This window comes from Wasmannia auropunctata, unplaced genomic scaffold, assembly GCF_000956235.1.
Source record: "Wasmannia auropunctata unplaced genomic scaffold, wasmannia.A_1.0 LD336029.1, whole genome shotgun sequence".
Lineage (NCBI taxonomy): Eukaryota > Metazoa > Arthropoda > Insecta > Hymenoptera > Formicidae > Wasmannia > Wasmannia auropunctata.
Genome location: NW_012026861.1, coordinates 749,012 through 761,332, shown reverse-complemented (window position 1 = coordinate 761,332; position 12,321 = coordinate 749,012). Strand labels below are relative to the sequence as shown.

Genomic DNA, 12,321 nt, shown 5'->3' with positions numbered 1-12,321 from the left:
CCGTCTCCGCGTCCGTTTTTTCTCTCGCCGTCCTGCACGCGCGATCCTCTTCCAATCATGACCCGCCGATTCACCGTATTACTAATAATTGAATTCCATTTCATCGGTGGTGCGGCAGGGCAAATTCAATTTGCCGGCCATACCGGAATTTTCTGATTCTACTGCGGAAGTTCGCGGATAGTTCGTCAGGACGGCGCGAAAAAAGGAATGAGTCTAGTGGAATGTGTTATCGTGCAAAAGCGCGGAAACGCCAATATACCGTGAATAAATGCAGTGGAAATTTTACAGGAAAAAAACAAGGCGAGAAAAGTTGGACACGTTGGTATTATATGCGTAAGGCAGTTTCTGTCTAATCGCTCTTTGATAAGCGCGATTTGTCATTGTTCTCTCTTTCCTCCTCTCACCTAATTTTTCATCTTCTTATTATATTTTCATACAGCTTAGTAGGTTATTGTTAGTCGAAAATAAATATAGTTATCTAATAGTATAATATGTAAAATAAAATATTGATCATTCTTTACTCTCAATTCCAGTTTTTTTTACTATTAATTTTAGATCATTTTTCACCATCGATCCTATATATGTTTAGATCAATGTGATATTTCGGCAACAAAACTTAATTTTCTGTTTAGAAGAATTATTAAATGTGGGACATGTTTAATAATGGCGTCGCTTAAATATAAAATTACCTTTCGTTCATCGTGGCCGCATCTCGTTTGCAATTTTTTACGTAACCACACCTTTTCGCCCGGCCAAGTCACGGTTCGCGGCGTGGCAAACCCAATTCGCGATTTCTTTCGCGGAAAAGAAGGCCCGGTGCGACCGCATAATCCACGGCTATCACGCGATCTCTAAATGCATAATGCATGCAGGGGAGAGATGGTCCGAGGAGAGGAGTGACGGGAAAAACGAGCGAGAAGGAGAAAGACGGGAGATATGCAAGCAAAGGTAATTAGGAGTTCGCTGCAGGGTACGCGAAGGAGTCGGGGAGAAGGATGACGGCGAGGAAGAGAGAACGAACGACGCGTCTTCTAAGAATAGCGGTCCCAAGGCCCTGGGGCCCTTGGTCCCTCCGTAATCAGTGACCATATAAGCAAAGGTCCCCCGTCTCCCTCTTCGACCCTTTTTCTCCGTCTCTCTGTCTCCGCGTGGTATCTTCTTTTCGCTGCTAAGCAACATCGCCGGCTACGCCGTAACGCGCTATTGTCGCCCCCATGTATCCTCTTTCATTTCATTTTCATCACTCCGATCAATGTTAGGTTTTAGCGTCAAATGCTTATTATTTTATGCTACTGTAGACAATTTACTAACTTGCTTCCGGATTGAAGAGCTCCAGTTGGGATTTGACAGAAGAGAAATTAATGTTTAGAGAAGCTAAGGTTTCATTTAATTTTTCACAGCAAATGCTAGGAAAAATTAAAAGAATCTTTATTATTGTAATAGATCTTTTAATAAATTTATTTTAGTAAAAATTATAAAATAAAAATAAAAAATTCAAAGAAATAAATATTTTTATTTTCAGACACGTTAGAGATCAATTTTAAAAAAATTTTAGAATACGCGAAAATTCTATGACGATTTACTGAAATATCTAATCCATTTCGTGGACAACCGAACACTATTGCCAGATTGTTCGGCGTGAGCGAAATCCGAATCCATGTGTCGCGTGATACGTGAAAACGTGCTCTCGTGGCACGCCTCGCGTGCCATGTAATGCGTCCGGTTAACCGACCGGTCGCGGAATATTTGTATGATCTGTTCGCGAGCAAAATTGAATAGCGAAATTATTCATCGTAGTATTTCTCGTTGCCGCATGATGAGTAACACTTTGTGCGCACTGATGCGAGGATGAAAGGCGATTAATAAGTGAGCGGTGCGACGCGGTAATAGTAACGCTTTCAACAAGAACTTCATAAAAGCAATACGTAACGATTGTTATTTTAATATTTACCGGATATATATTTACATAAGCAATGAATTGATCTTGCATTCATGCATCTGTCAAATCTTATCGTTCGAAGAGATTACGTTGTTAACCGTATAATCATATGTTATTAATGGTTACTGTATTAATAATGTGATAATAATAATATTTTATCGCGTCTTATTTAGATCTGGTAATTGTGTTTCGTCGTCTTTTTGTCATTGATTATGCAAGACATTTATTTATTCTAAGAGAACATCTATTTGTATTAAATATATCTGCTAGGAAATAGTACCTATGCAAGAAAAAAGTACAGATAAAAACATTTTGGTAGAAAATAGTACCTATGCAAGAAAAAAGTACAGATAAAAATATTTTGGTCTCGCAGACGTTACAAACGCATTTTTCGTTCATTTTTTTTTCTACCTAGAACCTCCATTCCGTAATAGCTTGTCTTATTTCCCTTACTTTCCAAGATATTTTTGTCATTTGAAATAGCTCGTATTCAAGCTTAAATAAAATACGCGGGATACTCTTGCAAGATAGGGCCGTCTTTACTACTTGCTTTTCGAAGGCAGCAATGTTAGGTTACACAGGAAGAAGAGAAGAAAAGAAGAAGGATCAAAATGAAAAAGGACAGACGACTTTCACGAGGGACAGAGGTACACGAAGAACCGTTAAAATATGTAAAACGGCACGGTCCACTTTGGCTTCCGCTCCTCCCTCTGCCCTTTTGAAACTTCTTTTTTTTTTCCTTACTTATTCTGTACCTTCGATTATCTCCTCCACCGCCTTCGCAGAGTTCAATGAACCAGGACGCAGAATCCGCAGGTGTACCTGACACACATGGTCGCAAATTTCTCTGTAGAACATTTTAACATCCGCGAAACATTTTAGCAAGATTTCTATTTATTATCAAATTTAACATGTATATAAAATACATTGATATTACTAAATTTTGTCCTAACAGAAAACTTAAAGAAAAATACAATTTAAAGAGAGTGAAAAGTCAAAAAATTGATTTTTCAAAAAAAATATAATAAATACTAACATTTCTACATCTAATTCCAAAATTTTAGATTAAAATTTCAAAAATTATAGCTGATAATACCGAGCGACACATAAAGATAAAATGAGATATGCGTCCTAATTTTGTTTTACTGTCTAAACGCTTTTACTTTCTAAATGTGTTTATACGTTCTGACTAATAACAATTGTTATTTTTTATTTTTATATTTAATTTTATATTTAATTGTTATTTTTTATTTACTAATATACATATTCAAAAAATATATCCAAAAAAATATGAAAATGACGTCCAGTTGAATACTCTATATAATTTCTGCGAATATTGTTACATTTAAAGAGAGAGAGAGAGAGAGAGAGAGAGAGAGAAAGAGAAGTATGATAACACAACGATAAAAAATCTTATAATTGATTCAGTATATAAATAAGTAGAATGTTATTAGTATTAACAATGTTTTATAACTGATTCAATTATACAAATAAGTAGAATGTTAATAATTATAGCAATGTCTACTGATAGGAAAGAGCGTTAACAGCTAAACCGATCCCGTAAGGAATAATTTACATGACGAAAAGGCGCAAGGAATATCTTTGCTTATTTTCAAGAAATTGATGTTAGCAAGTCAAATAAGCTCATCTGAACATCTTGTAGAAACATTTCTCACTTTAGCGGAAATAATATAACAATGTTAAGAACAGAAACGAATACGCAATACAGATAAGACTTTTCCGACTCTCTAAACAAATTTAATTATACGTCGCACATAACATACATAAATTAAATTAAATTAAATACCTTTACAATCTTTACATACATTATTATAGTTCTGAGATACAAAACATTCTCATAATAAAATTAATTAAAAAATAAATCTTATTTGAATAATTTAAATGATAATAAACTTTAAAAAATTGATATAAATTTTACGAGCTTTCAATAGTTTCAATATCCTTTACGTTCGTTAAACTTTTAATGTGTTATCTTTAAAGTTTAATAATCTGCAGAATGGCTACAAAGAGATAAATAAGCAAATTTTGTGAAAAAACAAAAAAAAATTGCGAGTTTGTAAATAAAGTTATCAAAACCCGTTTTGGAAGTATAAATAGAACCCACTCTGACATTATTTCTCTACCAGAATAGAAATAATACAGAATCCCTTACAGAATCGTTTATGTTGTTTCCACAAAATTGATAAAACAACAAATCATCGTTCGTTTATTAAGAAAAGATTTGCTTGGGCATACATTTGACGTAAAAAAAAGCGCGTAAAATCCGAACGCAATAATTCTGAAAATCTCGCATCGCACGATTCAATTTTCTCGTAATATTTCAATTCGTTCCACTACGACTACGTCAAGAAAAACGTTCAAGGTAATCACCGAGAAAATGCACTTACACTCGAGAAGAAAAGTCGAAGGCATCGATTGACTCATCGCGTTATTATAGAAATTTTACTTTTTAGTAATGCTACGTATTTAGTGTTCAGTATTTGCGGTACAATCATACGACTATTACAGATTTAAAAAGATTACACGAATTTTCGTTAGTCATGTTAGCCTTTTACTTCTTACAGAAAAGAGAAAAGTGTGAAAGCTATTTCAATTATGTATACTTTTAAAAATATAAAGCTATTTTAATAATATTGTACTTTCTAAATATGTATTCCGAATGTTTGCATTTTCAGAGCCCTACTATTGTAGAATAAAAAATTAAGGATTAAATATTTTTGTAAGATATTAAACAGTTTAAATATATTATATAAACATAAATATTTGAGGATTTTTAAACTGTAAACTAGAAATCATTTGGCGGTGAAAGGATCAAGCAGAAGTATGTGTATTTGTTGTAATCCCAGTAACGATTTTTGTAACGCTACGGATAAAAAGAATGTAGAACGAAGGGAGTTTTTATTCGACATTGCGTGATTAAGTACCGTCTGTCATAGTCGGTGATGGATGGTCGCTGAGCCACGATAAAGGATTAGCTTGATTTTCGCAGGTACAGGGTTCCGCACTCAACGGCATAGTCATTACTTTGCTAATTATCAACAGGCAACGGAGCTCATTGTTTGCGACATTGTATAATTATGTCGTGGCGTATTTTTAAAATGATAGTATTTTACTTACGAAGACGCGTTGTAAATTTAATTATGTATTCGTTATTCATTGTTTCCATAGCCGTTCGCACAATTTAGATCACAAAAAGTTTTATATCATTAAAGAATTGCTGGTTGGTTTTTAAAAATAAAGATATTAAATCACTGTTATAAAATACTAAAAATATATCATAAGAAATGCAATATAGAAATTTAATTCTTAAAAAAATGATTTTCTATAGAAGTATAGGAACTGTTCAATTAAATAAACTACTTTTAAATAATTCTATAACATTTTATAGTTAATTTTTAAACTTTTAATTGCATAAACGCTTGTTCTATATGCTACATTTAAGTACAATTAAGTAAATTATTAGTATTTTAAATACATCTTATTGAAATAAAAAATAAAATAATAGATATATAGAACATTAAGTTTAATTCTTGAATTATTCATTATACTCTTAATCTTCATAATAATTTTAAAATATATCAATCTCAGATTTACCGAGAAAAAATTCATGTTTGAAAAGTGAGATAATTTTTAGTCACGCTACATATTTTTGCATAAGTTGCATGGACAATTTCTATAAATATAAATATAAATATAAATATAAATATCTATGTTGCTACAAACATACTACATATTATGATTAACTATATATGTGTTTATCTACCAGACGTCATCGATTGAACGCAATGTCAGAGTCACAATCAGTACAAGTTATTCATATTAATGATACACGGTCCCTGTATATTTGGATCTCTGGGCGCTGTGATGATTAAATGTGCGTGACTATTCACAATTATTGATTGGTCGCATTGTCAATGTTACAGTTATGTGGCTATTGCTAGAGTGAACCGAAACAAGTGACCTCGTAACTAGAGAATGTTAACGCTTTAACTTGAAATCTATTTTATCAAATTGTTCTGTATACGTATAACTAAAAATAATTGAAAAGTAACAAATTTAAACTAATAATAAGATTTTCAGAAGACAATTTCGTTAATTTTTAATATATAATTATTAATACTGCAATATTTTAGTTTTAATTATATTCAGTCTCATCCTGTATATATTCATCCGGCTTCATCTAATTATCATTATCAAAACTCAGCTGCTTCGCAGCATCAGCGTTACAGTTAGCAGAAGGTCGCCGTTGTCGGTGAACCGAAACAAGTGACCGAGTAACTAGAACGAGACTCGACCCGACGCTGCCAGTTAAGGGTCGAGGAATCAGCGCGCGCGGTCGGCACGGATGATCCATCCAAGTGGATCGTGGGAGCCACGTCGCGAGATTTAAATCAGGAATCCACACGATGGTGGTACTCACCTATGATGGTGTGAACCCTCACGGACAGCTGGGTCCTGAGAATGATCGCGTTCTTCCGGCTGCAACAAAAAGAATAAACAATGCCGACCGATTAGTATGCGCGTCGAAATGCTGATTGCCGCGCGGCTTACATATTAATATGTAATTAAAGATACGGAGGCGATGGAGATGGGAAAGGCCCATTGCCCCACTGAAACGCGCTATTATTCATCCCGTCGCGGATGGATGCTAATTAGTTACAGCCGCGAATTAATCGCGTTCGGTAATTACTTAATTAGGGCTCGGCGCGTCCTTAATCCGCGTGCGCGCACACACAGAGTGTGCGAAGCCTAACCAATATGTTCCTACGGTATGCCGCGTGTTCTCAAATTTAGATTAATAAATTTGCAATTATAATTGCGGTCTTTGTTCTGACATAACAACACGATAACCTGGATAACGCAGTTATGATCATTTGTTTCTTGAATCAACTAAGTGAGTAATTGGTGGCCAATAACGTTATATCCGGTCATAAAAACCAACGTCAATTTCTCATCGTCGAAACGCTCAAAATAAAAATAATCTACATTAGGACATTATTTCTTTTGGAAAGTTTATACAGAAAACGCGAATTATATAATAACCCTTAAATATTATTCATTGCATAGCAGCGCAAAAATGGACTTAAATTGATATAGGTACACACATCAGCGTGCAATGTATTTGAAAGAAAGTTGCGAGACATATTATAATTATAAACTTTTGTATGGCACACGCAGTATCGACTATGCATAAATTTCGCCCTAATTGCCATACAACTAGACAAGCTAATTGGCTTTCGGATAGGAAACTTCTGGAGTGGGTTATTCCATGGGCGTCCCAGGAGTTCCCCACGGAATAGTCAAGTAGCGAACTCATCATATGACAACTGTAATGGAGTTCCCGCGCGAGCGTACCAATTCGCAAGGGGAGAAACGTTCATCGATTTTGGTGTAAATGCAGCCTCACAACAACGTGCTCCGATACATAAATTGGGTTAGAGTGGCGCAGCTCGACTTCCCCGTGCATATCACCTCACCTTGAACGGCGCGCGAACTTTAAGGCCCTGCGAACCTTCCCACGCCACGTCGCTGAGAAACCGCGACGACCGTATAGACAATGGCTTTCAGAAAAAGAAAGGGGAGAGGGGGGGAGGGAGAAAAAAGAGGCGACGAAGAGTCGTCGGCATAGCGGCGTTGGTGGCGGCGATGGTGCGCAGAGGTAAAAAAAAAAAAGTCGGGTGTACGCTCGTTAATAATGTTTCCGCTCGTTAAATGAGGGAGTCAGAATGCGATTACGCGCCCTGAATTTCCCACGAATAATGGCGGCCGTAGCAGTATGTTAGGCGACCCCTCTCGAATGCCAGCAAAGGGCATGAATGTAGAGTGCAATAGGACAAAGATTTAAAATGCAGTATACAAGGGATATTAAGTGTTTTTAAAGAATCAAAATTAAAACAGAAAATTAAATCCTTCAAGAAAAAAAAAGATATCTTTTAGTAAAACATATTTAATCATAATTTCGCGCGTTCATGTTGAAATATGATAAATAAAATAGCAGAATATGTAAGTATAAAATTATAAGATATTGCATATTACAAGTTAATACGAAAATAAGTAAAACGAATGAACAAATATAAAAGATAGAGGCTGATTAAAAAATTAATTTAATGTAGCCAATTTATTTAATAGATTCACTTAATGTTTAATAGCAAATGCGATATAATTAAAATAATGGAATCCTTTAATATCCAATTAGAAGTTAATGTATATTTTAATAAGATGTATATAAAATTGTTGTGCTGAATTAATATAGAAAAGTACATGTGAGAACCGAGCTAACTCAAAATAAAAAGATTTATGACGGTATTCCGTTATTAGTCCTCTACGGATTTAAATTACAGAAGCAGATAATAGCCATACATGAGGGTTCATCAAGAACATAATAGTTCTATATTCTTTAATAAAATGCAGTATATATAAAAACTAAAATATTTTATTACTTATTGTTAAAATCATCAAAAATATAAATTGTAATTTTTTTTCCCCTTTGAAATTGCAAAATGCTCGAGAACAACTTCTGCTCGATGCACCACACTGAATGATATATCACCAGGCAGCAAAACAAGCAGCCGCCGCAACGCGACGTTGCTTCAATGGCAACGACCGCGAAGGGTTAACAAACTCCAAAAGCAAAGGTTGCACGAATAAATTAAAAAGTTTCAGGCACGGGGCCAAGTTCAATGCCGTAATATCGGGCCGGGGTATGCGTGTCCCGTTTCCTCGTAAACACTCAGCTGCCATCTTTTGCTCCTACCGAGTCGCGATAATTCCTCCTCGCAGAAGTGCAATAGCAATTTACAACGATTATCCCACGGTAAACATACAGCGAAACGCTACGGTGTCGTAAATGCCGTCTTTTTGTCCCTTTCGATCTTGCAATTCAATTCAATTGTCATGTCGCAACGATTAAACGCTTGTAATTTAAGAAGAAATTTCAGTTTCGTCATCACCAGCGTCCCGAATCGAAATGTAATAAAAAAAACAAGATTATTTAATAAGAGATAAATAGTTTATAATATATTCGTATTTCATAAATATATTTAAAATTTTTAATATATTTTATTTTTATCATTTGCTGAAGAATTTAAAATATTCGCAAATTTCACAGACTCGATAATTTTGAATTTCATTTCATCAATTTAATTTTACTTATATACCTACTTGATGTATTCGTTACGGACGAAGAAGTGCGCCCGACCAACGATGTTTTCGCATACACGAGACGAGAGCGCACGATTTAAAGTGCCTTCTCGAAATGGACGTCGTAACTTTCTCGAGGAAACAACGAACGGTGTCATAGAGCGCGGGAGGTCGTCGAAATCTACCTGGAGGAGAGCTGGAGAAACCCTCATGCAAATACGATTTACCTTCGACGCGGCTACCGCCAGTCTGCCGGCAGCAAGTGCACCCACGGGAGAACGAAAGCGAAGCCGGGGTAACGTTCCCCCCCGGCAAATGGAATGCAAAATCCTGGACGCCTGTGGGAACTTTGTCGTCCGTGCCATTGGGCGACGAAAGTCTCCGGGGTCGAAAGGATTTCCAATCTCTCTTAATGGCGCATTAATCGTGATTCCCCCGAACAAGAGAGATAGAGAGAGAGAGAGAGAGAGAGAGAGAGAGAGAGAGAAAGAGCGAGCGCGGAGAGCGGAGAGCGGAGAGCGAAATGGCCGCTGTCTTAAATGCGATAACTCCGCCGGCCGACAGTTTTTCAATTGGCGAACGACGCACTGATAGCCGGCGAAGTTGTTTCCAATACCTGTTATCGATACTTCGCCTTTTATCCATGCGCTCTTTAATTCAGAAGTTTGTGCATCACGAAGTTACGAAGTGAAACGAGCGCGCTCGCCGAGAATTCCTGTATCTCAATCGAGTATGAAATTAAAGATGTTCGCGTTAAGAAGTTTGCGCCAACAAAAACAACGTGAGCTGACTGGTGTTAATTTTCCAGTAATGTTCGGGGGATTTAATTATAATATATTAATAGAAGACGTAAATTAATATACTATAGAAGATGTAAACATGCTTGCAAAAACATCAAATTTACACTATACAGTTTCAATGTAGATGTATAATTCTAATAAAAATCACCTAAAAGGTATATACAAAGTTTAATTTTGTTAAAATATTAAAAGAATAAAAATCTCTATGAACATATAATGTGTATATTTATAAGCAATATAATATCCATCAGAAATCCGAGAATGTTTACTGTCTATTTAAATTTTAAGAACAGAAGTCCATTGTTCCTTCTCGTAAAAATGAATATATTGATTGGATGAAGAGGGAGGGGAAGGGAGGGAAGGGGCGAACTATCGTACCAACGCGGAATTCGTCGATTGCGATGAAGATTAATGATAGAGATCCACTTGGAGATCCGCCTGAGAGGAGAACGATGTGGCCAATATTAACCCGCCGCGACCTCTTCGCTTCGTTACACCTTCGAGATGCTCGATCCTGCGGACGAGAGGATCAGGTAACCCCGTCGTCTTCTGATGACTCGCTCGGGTGATCTCGATTCCGCTCTCGGCGAGAGCGATTGCGAAACGATACTGTGCACGTGCGAGGCTACATCCTCCTCCTAGTGAATTTTCAAATACACGCTGAGTGTGCCTACCTCGCGATGTTATGTAAGACGAGGTAACAAAATAAAGTCGCGCCGAGAGTTACGAGCTGCCAAGAAAGAGACGACTTTACCGGGCGCGACTTCAAAAACAGAAACCCGCGCGTCTCCTCCAACAGCTGCGAGATGTAATCGAGAAATTGCTTCGCGAGAAGAAAGTTAAGTTTCGCGACAACTAGCCGAGTCGATTTAATGTCATTATAGGTAATTTAGCGGTAAGAGGCTTCTTGTTAATTTTTCGATAATTTATCAAGACGTTTACTATCCTTTTGGCAAAATGTCAAGGTAAGGAGACAATAAACACGGCGAAGAAAGATGACAGAAATATGAATATTGTGCCCTATTTCTGTCCATTACGATGTTCTCGCGATGTTTTACAATCTTCTGACTGTTCCGACTATCGTCACATAATTCTAATCTAAGAAAAAACATCGCTATATTTCATATGACTTCGTTTACGTATATTTAATTTATTAAATACGATTACTATGATTTTGATTAAGAATTAAATTTATACAGTTTTCGTTTCTGTTATATACTTATAATTTAGAATTGTGTACAAATGCTATATACAATACCTATATATTAAACCGTAAACACACAGTTTAAAGTACGACACAAAATCTACGCCGATATTTTCCCCTCGTTATAAAGCACCGTCCGCTGTTAACAAGCACCCAAGCAGCTAATATATTCCGGCATATCCTCCGAGGTCATGTACGAAAAGGGTGTGCGTAAAGTGCGCGCGTGTTGGTCGATTAACGGTTGTACAAATAAAGCTCGTCGGCGATTGCGTAACGATACTAGAGACGAAGCTTAAGGTCAGGTCGCTCTCCCCACGGTCGAAGTCATAAATCACTTAGGAATTAACCCCTCTAATTGGTCCGCCAGTATTTAAATCGAACGCATACACGCGACCGCGAACGGCGACACGGATATGGGAAACGTGCACACATCGCGACATACGTTCTGCGACTCATCCTATGCGTGTGAATCGAGTTGAAACCGGGTAAAGCAAGTTGCCAAGCGTTCGCGAGTTAGCGCGATTTTCGCAGCTTTCTGGGATCGCGGGGCTAATTAGCGCCTCTAGCCATTCGGGGGAGAGAGAGAGAAACAGGAGAGAGAGAGAGAGAGAGAGAGAGAGAGAGAGAATTGCTGCGACTAATGGAAACGACCACTAAATTAAGGCAATGCATTTCGTGGCACTTCTCAACATGACAGAAATCGTGAAAAATTCAGCATTTATGATGAAAAACATCGTGCAGCGACATTAAATTGCATGCAACAATCAATAAAAATCACCTTCTAAATAACAATAAGCAGTTATAAAATTTATTTATTAAAAAGAAGAAGCATGTATAAATGCAAACTAAAATATTTTAAAATTGCAAAACTGTAATTTTAATTATAATGTCTTTAGTAAATTCTCTCTCTCCTTTTTCAGCAATTTCTTTGTAAACAAAAATTCAATTGATAACAATTATTTAAATGTGTACACTATCCTATTTTACAAAGTGGAATATCTGCGTCTAAATAAAAAATTATTACCCAATAGTCATATTTCGCATAAAAAAATATATTCTATAAGATTAAAAAAAAGAGAAGATAAGAGGTACTAAATTAGAATTATTTGAATATTTTGTTATTCTCTTCTAATTTTCATTTGAAAATACAATTTATATGCTATTGATTGGCAATGACGATTTATTTGATTTTAAGTGGATACTTATTAAACGGCTAA

The 12,321-nt window shown here is 36.1% G+C and overlaps 1 protein-coding gene across 5 annotated transcripts in view; it reads right to left on the bottom strand.

The window, feature by feature from the left end:
* Positions 1-12,321, bottom strand: part of LOC105452570 (FH1/FH2 domain-containing protein 3) — a 154,185-nt gene that overhangs the window by 34,655 nt on the left and 107,209 nt on the right. For all 5 annotated transcript variants that reach the window (XM_011693786.1, XM_011693785.1, XM_011693787.1 and 2 more), the window contains one exon: positions 6,381-6,439. In XM_011693786.1, the coding sequence (XP_011692088.1) occupies positions 6,381-6,439 (59 nt within the window). The remainder of the gene's footprint in view (positions 1-6,380; positions 6,440-12,321) is intronic.